This window comes from Papio anubis, chromosome 12 (assembly GCF_008728515.1).
Source record: "Papio anubis isolate 15944 chromosome 12, Panubis1.0, whole genome shotgun sequence".
NCBI lineage: Eukaryota > Metazoa > Chordata > Mammalia > Primates > Cercopithecidae > Papio > Papio anubis.
In genome coordinates, this window is record NC_044987.1 from 38,444,402 (window position 1) to 38,464,929 (window position 20,528).

At 38.3% G+C, this 20,528-nt stretch overlaps 1 protein-coding gene and 1 pseudogene across 4 annotated transcripts in view; one reads left to right on the top strand and one right to left on the bottom strand.

Annotated features, from left to right (window-relative positions):
* MAML2 (mastermind like transcriptional coactivator 2) overlaps window positions 1-5,178 on the top strand; it is a 365,652-nt gene extending 360,474 nt beyond the window's left edge. Inside the window, exon 5 of one of the 4 annotated variants that reach the window (XM_003910581.5) lies at window positions 1,803-5,096. In XM_003910581.5, coding sequence (XP_003910630.3) covers window positions 1,803-2,818 — 1,016 coding nt within the window. In that variant the 3' untranslated portion in view covers window positions 2,819-5,096. Of the gene's footprint in view, window positions 1-1,802 lie in introns of all 4 variants that reach the window. The other 3 variants (XM_017948886.3, XM_009187150.4, XM_009187151.4) reach the window with 3 other exon arrangements.
* A 13,276-nt stretch (window positions 5,179-18,454) lies between these two features.
* On the bottom strand, window positions 18,455-18,861 carry LOC116269696 (annotated as a pseudogene).
* Between the last annotated feature and the right edge of the window lie 1,667 nt (window positions 18,862-20,528).

Below are 20,528 nucleotides of genomic sequence, written 5' to 3' on the forward strand. Positions count from 1 at the left end.
TTTGTGTGTTAAGTTCTGTATTTCTCAGAATCTCTGACTCTTTGGGCCTCTCTGATAATCTTTGCCTCCAAAAATGTTTCCTCATGATGACTTCACCCTCCACAAGTTAAGGAGATTTCAGTATGTTGATTAGTCACTATCTGTTGTGTGGAGCCTCTTATTACACAGCCTGTGGCTTAAGCACTTGTTCCATATTGTTGCAGAACTTTCTCCTTAGTTCAGCTAAAACCAGGCTCTCATCACACGGCCAGGAAAGATTAGGCTCGTGGACACATAGAAGGATGAGGAAAAATGGAATTTATTGAGCAAAAAGGAAAAATAACTCTCAGTAAAGTGAGAGAGAGTCCTGCTAGCAGGTTTCCCACCTCACAGATTGAACCCCAGGTCACCACACAGGAACAGGAGAGGCCCGGCTCCTCCCTGCTGCAAATGGCGTGAACTTCCCGAGGCTCCACCCTGTCCTCCCAGTGCACAGGTGGGCATTATTCAGAAAGAGTCAGTCGGAAACAGACTTCATCCGGGAGCAGCAGTCCAGTTTTCCAGCCTTCAGGCTGTGTTAGGTTTGAAGGCATGGGGGAGACCCTTGTCTGCCTCCTGGGTCTCTGTCAGTATCCTATCAGTTATTGATAGGCATCAATTTAACTGGCAGGCACTTTGAGGCTCCACGGATTGCCCAATACTAAGTGCTAAATGAAAGATTCAAAGGGCAAATACTGCTGGAGAGAGGAGACTGGAAGATAAAAGAAAGCTTAATAGAGAGCTTCGGCCTTAGCCTGAGCCTTGAGGAAAAGGTAGAGCTCAGTGAGGAAGGGAAATGCCATAAGCAAAGGTGGCTCACAGTGCATTGAGTAACAATTCAATAGTAACTACACTTCTTGGAACTGAAGACTTTCTTTATGGAGATAATTTCTGGAACATTGAATTCCAGATGTTTAAAGAGATAGACATTTGGGCCAGGACCAGTGGCTCACGCCTGTAATCCTAGCACTTTGGGAGGCCGAGGTGGGCAAATCACGAGGTCAGGAGATCGAGACCATCCTGGCTAACATGGTGAAACCCCGTCTCTACTAAAAATGCAAAAAACTTAGCCGGGCGTGGTAGCGGGCGCCTATAGTCCCAGCTACTCGGGAGGCTGAGGCAGGAGAATGGCGTGAGCCTGGGAGTCGGAGCTTGCAGTGAACCGAGATCATGCCACTGCACTCCAGCCTGGGCAACAGTGAGACTCCGTCTCAAAAGAAAAAAAAAAAAAAAGAGATGGAGATTTAGCCTTTGAACACTGGGAAGCCACTGGGGCAGCTTCTTGAATGGGGATGATTCAAAGAATGGGACGTGATTTTCAAGGCCATAGTTTGGGAATATTGATCTAGGAGCCGTGTGTAGCATTCATCCATACTTTCTCATTTGGACCTGGGGTAAACAGTAACATGGATTTCATGAGAGCTGACTAATCAAGACTATAGTTTCTGGACTTGGAACATGGTAAAGCTAATTTAAAATGGAAGATTGACCATTACCTCCCTTCAGTGACTTCAGAAGAGGAATAAAATAAAACCTACCAAATAGAACTATTCTATTTTAGTCTTCTTTTTGTAATGTGTAAACTTGTGAACCAAAGAGTGACCTCGGGTGCTCCTTCCTCCCAAAAGCTGTCTTGTTCCTTTTATATAATTTATTTGATGATTATTTCGCCTAAATTGTCTTACACCTGAAAGCAGTTTCATATTAATGAGTTATTGAAAAGTGCAATTACAGAGGAGATAACATACTGTTACGAACTAATAAAATTCTCTTCTTTTTCTCAGGTGGCTCATCCACAATAAGCTTAAACTCTAACCAGGCTTTGGCAAACCCAGTTTCAACACACACCATTTTAACTTCCAATTCCAGCCTCCTGTCTACTTCTCATGGGACAAGAATGCCATCATTATCTACAGCAGTTCAGAACATAGGGATGTATGGAAATCTGCCTTGTAATCAACCTACCACATACAGTGTCACTTCAGGAATGAATCAATTGACCCAACAGAGAAACCCAAAGCAATTGATAGCAAATCAAAACAACCCTATGATGCCACGGCCACCTACCTTAGGGCCAGGTAATAATAACAATGTAGCCACTTTTGGAGCTGGATCTGTTGGCAATTCACAACAACTGAGACCAAATTTAACCCATAGTATGGCAAGCATGCCACCACAGAGAACATCAAACGTAATGATCACATCCAACACAAGTGCACCAAACTGGGCCTCTCAAGAAGCAACAACCAAACAGCAAGAAGCCCTGACATCTGCAGGAGTCCGCTTCCCCACAGGGACACCTGCAGCCTATACCCCAAATCAGCCATTGCAACAGGCAGTAGGTAGCCAGCAATTTTCCCAGAGGGCAGTGGCTCCTCCTAACCAGTTAACACCAGCAGTGCAAATGAGACCCATGAACCAAATGAGCCAAACACTAAATGGACAAACCATGGGTCCCCTCAGGGGTCTGAATCTCAGACCCAATCAGCTAAGCACACAGATTTTGCCTAATTTGAATCAGTCAGGAACAGGGTTGAATCAATCGAGGACGGGCATCAACCAGCCGCCATCCCTGACACCCAGCAATTTTCCTTCACCCAACCAAAGTTCCAGGGCTTTTCAAGGAACTGACCACAGCAGTGACTTAGCTTTTGACTTCCTCAGCCAACAAACTGATAACATGGGCCCTGCCCTAAACAGTGATGCTGATTTCATTGATTCTTTATTGAAGACAGAGCCTGGTAATGATGACTGGATGAAAGACATCAATCTTGATGAAATCTTGGGGAACAATTCCTGAAGAAGAAAGGGGAAACAATTTCCAAACTCCAAGCACTAAAAGGCAGTATTTTACAGAAACTCTGTAGAGGCTGAACTGTTGATGTTCAGGTAGACTACATGAAGATGACATGCTTAAAAATGGAAAGCAGAAAGTAACTGCGGTGATGAACATTTTGGTCCAAATTCTTGTTTTAAATCTTACACCCGAAAGTAAAACATTGGGATCACTTTTCCCTGTCTAAACTCCAGGACACAGTATCCAATTTATCCAAACAGAACTGTGGTGTCAATGTGTAATTAATTGTGTAAAATAGCCTTCCCAACCAACTTCCTTTTTCCCTGGAAAAAAAAAAGAGGTAATAGAACTTGTAGTTTATTTAAACCCCATGTCATGAGGAGGTACTAGTTCCAAGCAACAAACTCCTTAATTTGCTCTAATAGATAGGTATGGTTTAATCTTTCCATTGTGTCTTTTCATTTAATTTTACCGAAGCTTGCAGGATAGATTGAAATATTATAGGTTTGTTTGGAGTAACCAAACAGTGTGCTAATTAAGAAAAAGTCAGAGAACCTAGAAAACATCCAGTGGATTACGGAATTTCTTCCCCAGATTCACTCCTCACTTTTACAATTTTCCCACAATCCTCTACTTCAGTGAGATGCTGTGTTTCGTGATTAAACAAAAATATAGAGCTGTGCAATTTGATTTTGGCTTCCACAACCAACATCTGAATCCATTCCAAATGAAATTTTAGATATAACAAAGGCTTGTCCTAATCATACTGAAATATTGGTGCACACCTCTCTGCACTGGATTTAACTTTTTTAAAAAAAAAAACCACTGGACATTGCTATAAATGAGATTTATTTGGCTACAAATAACCTGGGATGTTTCTTATTATGATTGATGCCTGCTGGTTTGTTCCCAAGCTAAGTAAAATTGAGCCTCATCCTCCCTACTCATTTTGATGACTGAGGCTGGCTTACAAGAAAAGTAAGTTTGGAGACTAAAACCGAGATTAGAAAGTATCATGTTTTGGTTGGAGATAAGAACCAGGGGAGGCAAGTACCAGTGTGTACAAATTTATTTCACGGAATTTGAAGGAAAACATAATCAAGAGGGAAAACAATTTGTCCTTCATTGGACATATTATTTGGATTTGGGTGAACAGCGAAATGGAATGTGGTCTGTTAGGAGCGTTCTGTTCATTCTTCTGTCCCTGATGGGATGAATCATTGCCACATGCTAGTTGGACTCTTCATATCCAGGTTTTGTCCCTCAGGGCTGAGCACTATATCAAAGAGTTTTTGTTGAGTCATTTAACCTCAGTGCCCACGTACAGATCAGCTGTAAAATGGGGAAGATGTGTGCTGATTTGGAATGAATGCAAAATATCACTATCATTTTCCTAATTACAGAGGAGCAAAGGTTATCTTCAGCCCTTTCAGTTATACGCTCACATATTCAAATATCAAATGTAATTTAGCTGAAGTTATTTAATAACCAAGTCTTCAATATCTGTTCAAAGAAAAAGAACACACTTTGAAAATTCTGCAAAGCTCTCTCCCAGTCTTTAAAATGTCTAGAAGCACTCTCCTTCTTTACAATACCAACATCACTGGCCCAGAATCTTTCCTGTTCTAGGCTGTAAATGTAAATAAATTACTTGTTTTGTAAACTTTTGTAAAGAATATTTTGGTAGAAATACTTAAAACATATTCTTTGGGTTATATTTATACATATGTGAAATAAATATACTATCAAAAGGTTATATTTTATACAAAAAGTAAATTGCTACCTTTTGTATGCTAATATACAAAGTTTTGTATAATATGATGGTTTATTTTTAGCTCTACACTTAAACCATAGGTGGTTGAGTGGGAACTTTTGAAAACTATCAAGAGGCTTGTTAGACAAATTTATATTCTGAAACCTCAATAAGAAAGCATTCCAGGTTTCAATCCTTGTTTTTTGTCCTGCTCCCAAATTCTTTTTTAAACCCATAGTTCTTGTGTCTTATTTGATTCTTCTGCTGTGCACATTGTATTGGTCCTTGTTGCATGTAGTCTACTGTGTGTTTTCCCATTTTATAAGACAGCATTTCTCCATATAAAAAGAAAAAAAAAAAGATGTACATATAAACGCTTTTATTGTATGGCTCCTCCATGTTACTGTATATATCTGCCAGCACTTCCCAGTTACACTCCTGTGAGTCGGCTTATTTTTACCCTAACATAAATAGTATGTTTTGTAGTAGTTATCAAATTTAAGAGATAAAGCAATCAGAATGTTTGGATTTTCTTCTATCTTAATGTGAATTTCATAATTAATGTCTATTTATTCAGCTATTCATTAAAATACAGGATTCTTTGGGAAAACATGGTATAGTCTGTAGTTTCTGTTTGTTAGCAGCCTATTACCAAAGATGACATAATGTTCCTGAAAGCAGAGATAACAACAATTTGATAGACATATTTAGCTAAAACCTTAAGATTTACAACTTAAGAGCTATTGGAATACAATCTGCCATTTATAGAAATACCAGACCACTTAATTGTTGGCATTGTTTATCATCCTGACATAGAGAGGAGGTAGAAGTAATTTTTCTTTTTTGTTCTAAGTCAAAGACTAGAAAGCAGTTTAAGCAAGTAACTCGGTCTTGGCTTTGTGTTAAGCCCTATGAAGATAGATAACTCTGCTCTAAGTGAACGCACTAATATTACCTGCATTACTGTAACCGTACCATAACGGTAAAGATTTCAACTTGTAAAACAAGTATGTTGTATTGTGTATAATTTCATGTGTAAAAACCTGTTTTAAAAAATTCAGAAGTAGGCCGGGCGTGGTGGCTCATGCCTGTAATCCTAGCATTTTGGGAGGCCGAGGCAGGTGAATAACGAGGTCAAGAGATGGAGACCATCCTGGCCAACATGGTGAAACCTCATCTCTACTAAAAATACAAAAAATTAGCCGGGTGTGTTGGTAGGCACCTGCAGTCCCAGCTCCTCAGGAGGCTGAGGCAGGAGAATCACTTGAACTCGGGAGGCAGAGGTTGCAGTGAGCCCAGATTGCGCCACTGCACTCCAGCCTGGCAACACAGTGAGACTCCGTCTCAAAAAAAAAAAAAAAAAATTCAGAAGTAGTTAATGAAATCATACTTTCAGTCATCAACAATATTGTTGCTTCATTATGCAAAGTTCTGAAAACTATTCATAATAATGGGTACTTAAAGGCAAGTTTAGTCTCTAGGAAGCTTCTAAACGAGTGAAATGTTGACTTGCCTCAGTGTTCTTTAGTTCACTTTAAAAGTTTGTATTAACATTCTATATGCATGGCATCTACTAAATACTGGGGAAATACAGACTAATTCTCAGGCACTGTGGAAATTTGCCTGGCCTGCTATGTGGCGTTTGGTCAGACAAGGCTAGTGAACACAGGCTAGGTAAATACAGCCCGAATGGACATATTTACACAGTCCTTCTTGAGAGTCGAGGTTGAGAGTAAGATGGGCCTTTAGAGGAGGCAAGAAGAACCATTCCAAATTCTCCTGCACTGCTGTCTAAATATGTTGTTAAGCTCTCGTTGTCCCTTTCCCCTCTACTAAAAAAGTATGTGACATTATCTTTTTTATTAGCATTGTTAATAAACCAATAATGAAATTGAATTTTTTTTTTTTTTTTGAGACGGAGTCTCGCTCTGTCGCCCAGGCTGGAGTGCAGTGGTGCGATCTCTGCTCACTGCAAGCTCCACCTCCCGGTTTCATGCCATTCTCCTGCCTCAGCCTCCCGAGTAGCTGGGACTACAGGCACCTGCCACCATGCCCAGCTAATTTTTTGTATTTTTAGTAGAGACGGGGTTTCACTGTGTTAGCCAGGATGGTCTTGATCTCCTGACCTCGTGATCTGCCCGCCTCAGCCTCCCAAAGTGCTGGGATTACAGGCGTGAGCCACTAGGCCCGGCCTGAAATTGACATTTTTATATAGTCCCCGTTCCAATGAGCCTGGAAGGTCACATAGGAAATAAACAAAATCCACATTTTAAAAAAATGAATAATATACATACAGATTAAGAGAAAAATGTGTAATTACAAAATTATCTATGAAGCGCGTTGTGTAGCCATGGAAGTAGACCTGAGAGTGGAAAAGTAAGTACAAAAGAGAGAACAACTCAGCTCCTTCCCACCCTTCAGCTGCCAAAGGCTGTTAAAATTGTTAATCATTTTATCCACAATTTCTCTTTGACATTTCTGTGACTGTTCTCGCACCCAAAAAAAGAGGGTTTGGGGCTGAAATAATGCTATATTCCCTTTCAACTCTAAAACCCTGCGTTAGATTTTCTTCCAAAACTAAGTAGAAAATTAGCCAAAAAAAGACTCACTAGCATCCTTTCTAAAATAAAGAAATTTTATTTTAGGAGAAAACCAATACTTTGAGTAATATACTCCCTTGGGTATATATTAATGAACTTTTGTGATCTGTAAATGACAGTGTAACAGCTTCTAATATCCTTCCTAAATACCTGTTCTCATGCTGCTATAAAGATACTACCTGAGACTGGGTAATTTATAAAGAAAAGAGACTGAATTAACTCACAGTTCTGTATGGCTGTGGTGGCCTCAGGAAACTCTCAATCATGGTGGAAGGCAAATGGAGAAGCAAATATGTCTTACATGACGGGAGGAGAGAAAGTGCACAGTGGAAACTGCCATTTTAAAACCATCAGATCTCATGTGAACTCCCTCACTATCACAAGAACAGCATGGGGGAACCACCCCCGTGATCCAATCACCTCCCACCAGGTCCCTTTTAACATGTGGAGATTACTATTTGAGATGAGATTTGGGTGGGGACACAGAGCCAAATATCATAGACAAAGTACCAGGAGTGTCCTAGGATCAGCTTCATTGGCAGCAATAAAATAACTAAAACCTTGTACCATGAGGATTAAGAAAACATATTGACCTTAGATTTTTAAAATCAAAATGCTGTTGCTTAGGTTTTTAAAACCACAATGCTGATCTGCATGTAATAATATCAATACAGAGCTTCTGTTTGTTTACATAAATAGCATCTTAAGTTCCCTTTTATCAAATTTAAGTCATCTTCAGCTCTAGGATGTGCAAGAATATACAAATGCTTTCTATAATACTTAGGATTCTTTCAGCAAAAGGGAAGGAGGAAGGGGGAAAAGAGACAATAACATATAAAATATGGCATACATATATAGAAACTTCTTTTGGGGTTCTTTCAGTAAAAAGAGGATAGAAGGATACGAGAAAGGATGGAAAGAAAGCGTGTCTCCAATAGGCTTAGAAAAAAGAATGTACTGCTTAACATAACTAAAACTTCTGGGAGATACTGGGTTTAGGCATGGCTGTATACAGCAGCTCAACAATGTCATCAAGAATTGGTTCTTTTATGTCTCTCACTTTTGTTTCCCTGTGTCTTGTCTCCATCCTTGGGCATGCCCTTCTCTTATATTGGCAAAGTGATTGACAAGCTCCAGATTTAACATCCTCATAAGTCCACGTTCAGCATAAACAGAGTGAATGTTTTCCTTTCAAAGACCTAACTGTGTGTCTCACAGGCTTTGATTAGGGTGTGTGGCCTTCCCTGAACATTTTGGCCAAGGAGGTGCAGTGTTCTGATTGGCCTGGCCTGAATCAAATGCCTATCCCAATAGGCAGAAGTAGTGTTAATACCACACAAATTGAATGGGCTGAGGGTGAGAAAGGGGTAATCTCAAAGAAAAATCAGGTTGTTATTGTCAGGGAAAAAATTAATAAATATAAGAAATAGATGTAAAAAAAAAACCTCACAAATGTTTACTACCTTTTTCTGGCTGTCCTATTTTCATACACACCGTATTCCCCATATCTTAAATTACAAAATCTCACTAATAATCCAAATACACTCACCTGCTTCCTATGGAGAGACAATCTAAATCTCATCTGTTTACTGCATTCACCTCCTAGACCAGCACACCTAGTTGAGGTAAACTCTTTTGCAAGTAAAGATGGACCAGTAACCTAAGCCCAAAAGATGTTTACTCACCTCCAGTGTATACAATAACCATTCAGTGTGGAAAGAGAACAGGATAATGGTAATGATAAGTTCTACTTGGGAGAGAAACTAAAATGTACAGATAACATCTTAAGAGTAAAAATTATTTTGCCCTTGAGCTTTCAAATCAACAGTTTGGGGGAGAAGAGACATAAAAACTTTCTTCTGTCATCAGGATGCATGCCAGTTGCATTTTATATTGAGAATAATTGTCTCTTTCCTCAGAGAGTATATTAGGTGCTTGGGAGGGGCTCAGAGAATCAGAATTCTCTTGGGTCCCAGTCATATCTCCTGCTACCATTCCTATCTCTCTGACTTAGTATACAACAACTTTAGCTTAGGATTGAGAATTCAACATTCTTTAAAAAGTCTCAACTGATTTCTAATTAGAGAAACAAAAACCAATTCAAATATTTGATGTGTCAGGGAGATTTTAATGCAAGGAATTGGTTACACAGGTGATGGACAGCAGAGATGCCACATAGAAAATGGTGAGAACCATTCAGAGATGAATAAAAGCAAGAAGCCACTACAGCTTCTAGGATGAAAGGGCAAAAAGACAAGGAGCCAGGATCACTAAGCAGATGCTGCAACATTGGCTGGCCAGTCTGGTAGGAGCCAGATCCAGGGAGAAGTTTCAGCTGTTAATGGAAATATCACTTATGACAGAGAGGGAGGAGAAGGAATACAATCCCCACCCTCAGTCATCTTCTTTCACTCTCCAGTAAATTGTCTCATTTGCTGAACTCAGCTGGAACATAGTCTAAAGGAGTGCATTACAGATCAGAACAGAAAAAGGGAAAGGAATACATCTGCCAATACATGGACCAGGTCTGATATAACAAGTCTGCAGCTTTCTCAGCAAAGCCTGATTTTCCTCCTTCTCTGTTTTCAAATACATTAACTTAATCTAAATTTGTCAATTTATTACAGAATGGTATCAATTAGGAAACTGTTCATCGCAGGTATTTGAAACCCCACCTGATGGTGGTTTAAACAGAGAAGGGTTTTTAAAATATCTCATTGGCTCTAAGAACACATGTTTTTCATGTTTTTTATTTGTAAAATTAGGTAATCATTTACAATTGATGTGAAGAGAAAATATTATACTATTGTATAATAGCATTTTCTTTTCTTAGTGGTATATGGAATAATGATGTGTCTTACAATCAATGGCATGAATGTGATGAAAGGTAGTATTTGTCTTGTGGAACAAGGGGTCTAGGTGGGCAATCCTGACAAGGAATAAGGGTCTAACAATGCTGTCGGGTACTCAGGCTATTTTCACCTTTCATCTCTGCCATGGGTATGCATAAAAGCCTTCTTCCTCATTCTTGTCACCAGTGATGACAAGAATCATTACCTCAGCCTCCTGTCTATGTTCCAAGCTAGAAAAATGGAAAGGAAAACAATATGAAGGGCAAAAATGTTGCCTATAGCAAGTCTTTACGTTTTCATTTGGAAAAGATCACCCAAGCTAGAGACTTATAACTATACCTCATCAGCTCTGACTGTGTTTTATGGCCTTTCAGATCTTCAAGAGAGGCTGGGTGTCAAGTATTTAAAGTATAGCCTTTATAGGAGAGGATATATAGTAGAGTAGGTGGTTGGAAATGACACTAAGTAAGAGTATAAAGATATGTATGGGAATGATAAACATAAATTTAAGATGTTGATCATTTTTAATGAATGGATTATAAGAAATGTGACTGGGAAATTGTACGCAGAGAGCTTTATTATAATTGTGTTATGTTATTTTCTTAGGTGGATGGAGACTACATGGTTGTTATGTTGTTTATTTTAAATTTTTTTATACCTGAAATAGATCATTTGAAATGAAAAAAGCTCAGTTATTTGGAATGACCACTAATGGCATTCTACTGTAAATAAATGAATAAATAGTTTTTGATTTAGTTATTGTAGGATGTAGATGAAATACACCGAAAATCCCAATACTGGATTTTAAAATAAAATGGGAATTTCAAAAGTTACTAAAAAGCTACAGAAATAAAGATTCTGTGGTACTGGCATAAGTATAGACATACAGATTCATGGAATAGACTCTCAATTCTATTCCATGGATCTATATGTCTATTTTTCACATTTATGGTCACTTGAGTTTTGACAAGGTACCAGGATAGTTGATGGGGTTGGGGAGAGGACAGTCTTTTCAAAAATAGTACTAAGACAGCTGGATATCTATATGCAGAAGAATGAAGTTGGATCCCTACCTCACACTACATACAAAAGTTAACTCAAAACGGTTCATAGATCTAAATTAAGAACTAAAACTATAAAGTTTGTGGAAGAAAATAGGTGTAAATCTTTATGACCTTGAATTAGGCAATGGTTTCTTAGATATGACACCAAAAACATAAGCAACAAAAGAAAAAATAGATAAACTGGGCTTCATCAAAATTAAACATTTTTGTGCTTCAAAGCCACTATCAAGAAAATGGAAAAATGGCCATAGAATGGGAGAAACTATTTATAAATTATACCTCTGATAAGAGACATCTAAAAATAGTTTTAAAACTCTTACAATTTTACAAAAAGACAATCCAATTTAAAAATGGGCTAAGCATTTGCATGGGCTTTTTACCAAAGAAGATATACAAGTAGTCAATAGACACATGAAAAGATGCTCAATATCATTATTCATTAGGGAAATGCAAATTAAAACCACAATGAGATAGTATTAATAATTCATACCTAACTAGGATGGCTATAATAAAAAAGACAGACAACAAATGTTTGCAAAAATGTGCAGAAATTGGAACCCCCATACACTGCTAGTGGGAATGTAAAATAGTCCAGCCACTTGGAAAAAGATCTAGAAGTTCTTCAAAAGGTTAAACAGGCCGAGAGCAATGGCTCATGCCTGTAATCCCAGCAATTCTGGAGGCTGAGGTAGGCAGATCGCTTCAGCTCACAAGTTCAAGACCAGCCTGGGCAACATGGCAAAACCTGTTGTTTCTACAAAAAATACAAAAATTAGCCCTGCATGGTGGCACGTGCCTGTAGTCCCAGCTACTTGGGAGGCTGAAGTGGGAGGATGGCTTGAGCATGGGAGGCAGAGGTTGCAGTAAGCCAAGATCGTGCCACTGCACTCCAGCCTGGGTGATAGAGCCAGACCTTGTCTCAAAAAGAAGAAAAAAAAAGTTAAACAGCATTATCCTATAACTCAGAAATTCTGTTCTGAAGTATATGACCAAGAGAAATGAAAACATATGTTGTCCACTTGAAAACTTGTATATAAATGTTCAAAGCAGCATTATTCATAATAGCCAAAAGTAGAGACAATCCAATGTCCATCAACTGATGAATGGATAAATAAAATCTGATTCATTGTTATTGTGGAGTACCATTTGGCAATAAAAAGAAATTAAGTACAGATACATGCTATAACATAGAAGAATCCTGAGAACATTATACTCAGTGAAAGCTGACAATCACAAAACACTGCATGATATATGACTGATTTCTTAGAAAATATCCAAAATAGACAAATCCATAGAGACAGAAAGGAAATTAGTGATTGCCTAGCGTTGGGGGGTGAGGTGAAGAATGACTGCTAATGGGTATAGATTTCTTTTGGGGTGAAGAAAATGTCCTAAAATTGGATAGTAGTAATGGTTGTACAACTCTAAAAATACTAAAGACCACTGACCTGTACACCTCAAAGGGGAAAATTTTATGGTATGTGATTTATATCTCAAAGCCATTTGAAAACACAAAAAAGATAGAGTGGCATCTTGAAAATAGATCAGTAGGTTACCACCAAAGTAACGAATATGCCAATTTCAGACTTGAAGTAAAAATCATGAATCCCTGAACATAAGTAGCAATGACAGCTTTTGCCCTGATAGTTTTTGTTGAACTCTGGAGACCTTGAACCTGCATTTTGGCAACTGCATAGGTTATGGGGAACAGGATACACAGGCTAGGGCATGCTCGAGATGAGGATTATAATAAAAAGATCCTCTACCAAAAGCTGGTACTCCATGAGATTATAACCACTGAGTAAGGGTAAAAATGAAATAAACTCTGCTGTGTCACAAAGGGGAAAAATTTTCCCCTGAAAATACATAACCACCAGAGGCATTCATATGAGTTTGGGCTTGCATTCATAAAATCGATGTGTCCAAAAATATTTGAGTAGAGAATTTTATCTGGAGTGTCCCCAGTTGGCTACAACAGCAGAAAATAGAATCAAACTCTCTTAGGAGGCTTCAGAAAGTTTCTATAAAGTTTCAAAGAAAACCAGCACCAGATCCATTATCAAAAATCACAAAACACACATGTAAACAAAGCATCATGAGTGAGCACCAGCATAAACAACAGACAGCAGAACAAGACCCACAAAAGCTTCAGCTTTCAGAAATAGCAGGCACATATAAAAACCTGTTTAATATATGTAAATAAATAAAGTAGAAGATTGTAAATATCAACATAAATTGTCCGTAGTGAATGAAGAATAAACATTCTTTTTAAGCATGGAAGATTCATAATAATTGATAACGTTATAGGCCTTAAAATAGCATCATTAAATTTCAAATAATCAGCATTAGTGTGATCACATTCTTCTCCCCCAATCCAACTGTTAGAAATAATTTTAAAAGATAACATGGAAACTTCATTCATTGGAAAATTAAAATTAAAAAAAAAATCATCTAGGCCAGGCGTGGTGGCTCCCGCCTGTAATTCCAGCACTTTGAGAGGCCAAGGCAGGTGGATTACCTGAGGTCAGGAGTTTGAGAACAACCTGGCCAACATGGTGAAACCCTGTCTCTATTAAAATACAAAAATTAGGCCGGGCGCGGTGGCTCAAGCCTGTAATCCCAGCACTTTGGGAGGCCGAGACGGGCAGATCACGAGGTCAGGAGATCGAGACCATCCTGGCTAACACAATGAAACCCCGTCTCTACTAAAAATACAAAAAAATTAGCCGGGCGTGGTGGCGGCGCCTGTAGTCCCAGCTACTTGGGAGGCTGAGGCAGGAGAATGGCGGGAACCCGGGAGGCAGAGCTTGCAGTGAGCCGAGATCGCGCCACTGCACTCCAGCCTGGGCGACAGAGCGAGACTCTGCCTCAAAAATAAATAAATAAATAAATAAATAAATAAATAAATAAATAAATAAAAATAAAAATACAAAAATTAGCCGGGCGTAATGGCACATGCCTGTAATCCCAGCTACTTGGGAGACTGAGGCAGGAGAATTGCTTGAGTCCAGGAGGCAGAGGTTGCAGTGAGCCAAGATCATGCCACTGCACTCCAGCCTGGCCGACAGAGTGACACTCTGTCTCAAAAAAAAATTAATAATAATAATAATCTAAACAACTTATGAGTGGATGGCAAAACTAAAAATATAGAAAATACTTGTAATTACGCCAGACGTGTTGGCTCACACCTGTAATCCCAGCACTTTGGGAGGCCAAGGTAGAGGGATCCATTAAGCTCAGGAGTTCGAGGCCACCTGGGCAACATGGTGAAAACTTGTCTCTACAAATACATATATACAAAAAATTAGCTAGATGTGATGGTGTGCCCCTGTAATCCAAGCTACTCGGGAGGCTGAACTTGAACCTGGGTTCAAGCTACTTGAACCCAGGAAGCAGAGGTTGCAGAGATCACACCATTGCACTCCAGCCTGGGTGACAGAGCCAGACCCAAAAAAAACCACACACACACACACACACACACACACAAAAGAAAGAAGGAAAGGAAGGGAGGGAGGGAGGAAGGAAGGAAGGAAGGAAGGGAGGAAGGGAAGGGGATGCAAACTTGTACTTAAACAATAATAGAATATGTATGCTCTTTGAGGAATTGGAGCAAAACCTATTCCCTTAATTGCTTTCATTAGAAAAAAAAGTTTAAAATGAATTTTTAAAAATTCAACTTGAGGAATAAGAACAAGAATGCAAGAAAAATCTGAAGAAAAGTAAGGGAAATAACAAAGAATATATTTTAATTAATAAAAGTAAGGGCTAAACCAAGCATACAATAATAGGGAGGAATAACAATGCCAAAAGTTGATTCTTTAAGATATTTATAAAATTGACAAATCTCTGAAGAAATTGAGAAAATTGAAAAAAATTGAGAAGATGACAACATTATTAGGAATTTAAAAGGAGCATAACTATAGAAACTACAGAGATTAAACAGGTAATGATAAGATATTGTGTACAAGTTTATGGCAATGAAGTTGAAAATTTAGAGGTAATGAATGAATTACCACAAACTACAACTCACCAAAACTGATTTAGGAAAAAATAGAGAAGCTGGATAGCCTGATAGCTATTAAAGGAATTCAGACAGTCGTTCAAAATCTTGCCACAAAGAAAAAGGCAGGACAAAAAAAGCCGGATTTTATGAAATAGTCAAGAAGTAGTTAAGGCCAATTTTATATGAATTTTTTCAGAGAATTGAAAAAGAAGGAACACGTTTCAATTTCCAACTCAATTTTTTTTTTTTTTTTTTTTGGATGGAGTCTCGCTCTGTGGCACAGGCTGGAGTGCAGTGGTGCAATCTTGGCTCAACCTCTGCTTCCTGGGTTCAAGTGGTTCTTCCTGTCTCAGCTTCCAGAGTAGCTGGGACTACAGGCACACGCTACTATGCCTGGCTAAATTTTGTGTTTTTAGTAGAGACAGGGTTTCACCATGTTGGCCAGGCTGGTCTTGAACTCCTGACTTCAGGTCATCTGCCTGCCTCGGCCTCCTGAAGTGCTGGGATTACAGGCGTGAGCCACCGCGCCTGGCCTCCAACTCAATTTTTAAAGCTGGCATAATCATGCCACAAACATAAGACATGGCTGGCACATGGTAGGAAAATTATAGACTAGTAACACTCATGAATATAGTTTCAAAAATATTAAACCAAATTTTAACCAACACAATCCAGTTGCATATAAAAGACATAATACATTATGGTTAAGTTGGGTTTCTCCCAGGAGTACAAAGTTGGTTTAAAAAGTTGACAGGAACAAGAAGAGGATGCCCACTATCATCCCTTCCTACCTAATCTTCTGATGGAAGTCCTACTCTCCCACTCAGTACAGGAAAACAAAAAGAAAAAAAAATACATTAAAATTGCACAGAAACAGAATAATCATAATTGGATAATCATAAATACATGTGGTTATTCATTTAGAAAACCCCAAAGAATCTAGCCAATTTTCTGGAAACTAAATCAATACACAAAAGCAGTTTTTATATGCCACCAACGATTAAAAAGCATAACTTGAAAATCATATTCACAGTAACATCAAAATCTAGGATATGTGTGGATATACTTGTATATGTGAGTGTATTGAGCCTTACATGCATAACATTATCAAATTCTATTAAAGAACATTTTTAAAGACCAAATAGATAATTACCATGCTCTTTGACAGGAAGATCCTATAGTACAAAGTCATCAACTTTTTCCAACTCAGAATTCCCCAGGGTACCTCTTGGTGATTCCATGCCTAATGATAATAGCACATGGGCAGTTGCAACTACCTGGTCTTGAAAAGGGCAAGGTAACCAGAAATTCAGTTCCCTCAAAGATAAAGGACTGGGTCACCTACCAAGAGAAGCATCCAAGAGATGTTCTGACCAAGGGACATCTACCATGGGTGGTAAAGGAGGGAGATGATGAATATCAACTGATGGCCTCAGGACCAACTACAGCAGTAGGGACTGTACTTACTCCATCTACATTTAAGCCTTTTATTTTCTTTCTATTTTTCAGGTACCTGTACCTTAAAAACTTGAAGAATCAGTGACAACATAGAGTGAACATAGTGTGAGGGTTGAGTGGATCTGAAGGGTGCAAGGGGTAGCAGTAGCAGATCTTAAAAGGGCTCCATCCACACCGCCTCAATCTATCCTAGACAGCTGCTGTTAAGATGATTGCCTCCTACATATTTCTTGACGATTGCCTGAAGGCATCGTCTTTAGCAGAATACTTGGGACAAGCCTTAAGTAGAAGAGAATTTCTGTCCCAACAGGGGCTTTCAACCAATTTAGGATGGTGGATAAATAGCCCAGATCCCTCCTCCTTTAGTGGAAAAGTCTAATGTGTGTTTCACACTATCTTTCAGAGTTCCCAATGGGAATGAGCCCAGTTGCTCTTTGTGGTAATCTGCTTATAAATAAGTGGGCTCTTCTTCTTTCCAGGTCTCACTTCCTTACTCCTTCACAGTGCTTCCAGGTATCACCTTCCAGATAAGCTCCCTACATGCAGATCTTTCTCTTAGTATCTACTGTGGGGGGAATTAAACTAAAACAAAATCTAAATGGCCATCAATAGTAGAAGAGGTAAACTGAGGTACTGTCATAAAATGGAATGTAATGCTACAGGAAAAGGGAATGAGCTAAACACATCAACATATTGTTGAATGAAAGAAGCAAGTCACACACAAAAAACCCTACACCTTGATTCTATTTTTTAAAAATATTTTAAAAGGCCAAACTAAACAAAATGTTATTTAATAATACATACTGCAAACCAAAAATAAAATTCTAAGCTCCCCAACTGACTGAATGGACCCCTTTTTGGCCAAGGGGATCCCAAAGAAACCTGACAAACAAGTTCAGGCCATAATGGGAAGGAGTCAGACATGTCTCATTATGTACTCCTCACTTTGGAGTTTAGATATATCTGACCAGCATTAACATTAAAACAGCGATCTTGAGACTGACGAAGCAGGCTCTTGATAGCAATAAGATACCAAATTCCAACCTGACTCTGGTGTAGCATTACATGACAAATAGCAGGCCTTGAGGGAAGTCAAAGTGCTTTACTGCCAAATATATTTTTTTGACATATATTGAAATAGCCCTGCAAAGCTGTCTCTTGTAGGGGAAATGTGCGTTCTGTAGAAAATCTCCTTCCCTTACTATGTCTTTTCTGCAGAGTCTGACATCATTTAAGGCCTGCTAAGAGACGTTTTCTCTGAAGCCTGCTACTTGAAGGCTTTATCTACATGATAAGAACCTTGGCTTCCACAACCTCTCCTTTTATCGTAACTCAATATTTCTTTATGCTGGCTTCAACTCTTCAGGCAGAGCTTAACTCTTGTGACCAATTGCTAATTAGGAAATCTTTGAATCCATAATGACTTGGAAGTCCCCCCGCCACCCAACTCCCCCACTGCTTCAAGATATCCCACTTTTCCAGGCTGAACCAATATATACCTTCCATGCATTTATTTATGTCTTTGCCTGTAACTTCTGTCTCCCTAAAACATATAAAACCAAGCTGCAACCCGACCACCTTGGGCCCATGTTGTCAGGAAGGACCTCTTGAGGCCGTGTCACAGGTCATAGTCCATAACCTTAGCAAAATAAACCTTTAAATTGATTGAGACCTGTCTCAGATACTTTTTGGTTTATAATGCAGATTGGCAAAACCGCAAAGAAAAGCAAGAGACTGATTCCTATAAAAGCCAGCCTAATGGTTGCCTCTGGGGAACAAAGAGAGCTTTTAAGGTACTGGTAGTGTTCTGTTTCTTAACCTAGTTGTTGCGTATGCCAATATTTGTTATCTTATCTTGGCAGTTTTTATGGTTTTCTTTAAACACAAGTAAAACGTGCATACAACCTGTCTATTCATTTTCTTTGCTGTGCAGCCTGATATTGGGATTGGTGACTTTGATGATGAGCTGGGTTGCTGTTCCATGATGGCTGTGTGGTTCCTCTTTGAGAAAACATTGTGAGCAATCTCAGCCCAGTAAGGTTTGTTGCACAGCAGCAGCACATCCAGCTCCTTGACGCTGGATACTAGGAACTTCCGGAAGCCACTAGGCAGCATGTGCTTTGTCTTCTTGTTGCTCCCATAACCAGTGTTGGACATCAAGTTCTGGCCATTGACTCTTCTGCATACCCTGTTGTTAATACCTCCAGGTGTCCACCAGTTACACTTAATTTTGACATATTCATCTGTCCTGATGATGAACTTCTTGGTCCTCTTTATGACAATCTTGGGCTCTATGAGGGTTCTGAGTATGGCCATGATGCTGAATAGGAGATGACTGCCACCTTCATAGGCAGCATCACAGAAGACACTTTATTTATATTTTGTGTATTTAATATGTTTTACAATAAACAATTTTTAAATGCTGTGAAATTAAGAATGTGAAAAACGGAAGGAGCATTGCAATCAATCAATCAATTGATCATTAAGTATGAGGATTTTGCACTCAAATTGCCTTGTGTCTTTAAGTTTCCATTCCATTTTAGTGAAACCAGAAATTGAAATCAGAAAATGCATTATGTATGTGATTCATGCAAGAAAGACTTCAGAGAATAAAACCATATCAAAAAGAAAGGCCTTGGCCCTAACATCAAAAGATTTGTGAATGCTGGCACATTATAAACTTTACATTAAAAATAAATTTTAAAATTACGTTTTAAGTTAAAAAATATAATTTATATATGTAAGTATGTATGTATATAATGTATATATACATACACAATTCTGTTTAACCAAATTTTATTTTTATTTCTTAAATTAACTAACCAACTACCAGTTCTATTCACATCATATAAGAGGACATCTACTAAACAGTAAGGAAATCAACTAAAGATTGTGTAGGGCTTTGTTTGGGAACTAATGGGAAGTGAAGACAGAATGGCACAGAGGTTATGTATGTTTAAAAATTAAACTTGATTTTTAACATTTATTCCTGAAAAACATGAAACTTAAATATTAAGGAAAATTATCTCCAATATGAATGAATATAACATTAAGTAATCTTCAAAGTAGTTTTTACTCATTACTGATTCATATACTAACCTAAAAGCAACATGTCACTTTTCAAAGCACTAAAGAAAAAGTATGTATGAATAGTGAGAGAGATACAGAGAGAGATCACCCCCATTTATATATGTGTGTCTCCATTTGTATAATCCTGCCTTTCAATACTTACTAGAAAAATAGAAGATTATTCTACATCTGGTCTTTTGGTTAAAGTTAGCAAAGCATTTTTGTTAATCTTTGGAGTGATCAGAAGGTTTGAAAGATGTCTTAATCCTGCTCTGAGTGTGTTAAAGTAGACGTCTTTTTTCACTTTACAAAATCAAATGAGAGTGGTGTTATGAGGATTAGATTTTGACAATTCAACCCAAATGACTTTGTTATGGAAAAATATTCTGCATCCTTTCTCTAATCCAGAAAGTATATTCATAGAGAGGGCACTATAACTACACTAAAATATAGTTGCAAATATTAAAATTAAAGGTTATAAGAAAAAACACAGCTGTTAAAGGGCAGTGACTGAGTGAATTCATTTGAGTGTTACATGTCTATGATGATGTGGATTATTCAAGATTTTTTCCAAACTCATTTCAAAGATTCTCACTTTAGCATTTCAAAGGTAGTGGATAATATTTGAAAAAAAAAAGTTTCATTTCTTTTAAATCAATAATAATAGGGCTTGAAAGCAAAATATGCAAAGGCTTATGAAATAATGTATACCAGGGAGTTCTGAATGTCAATTGTGTGCACAGATGTCTCAGTTGGGGCATAAAATACTGGCATGTTTCATAGCAGTTTTTCTTTCCTCAAGAAGTTATTTGCACTTGTGCAATGACACGAACTCTTCCTGTGACATAGACAAAAACTGAAAATCTCAAAAAGAAATGGACAAAGATTTGGATCTCCAAATTTAACTGACCCTG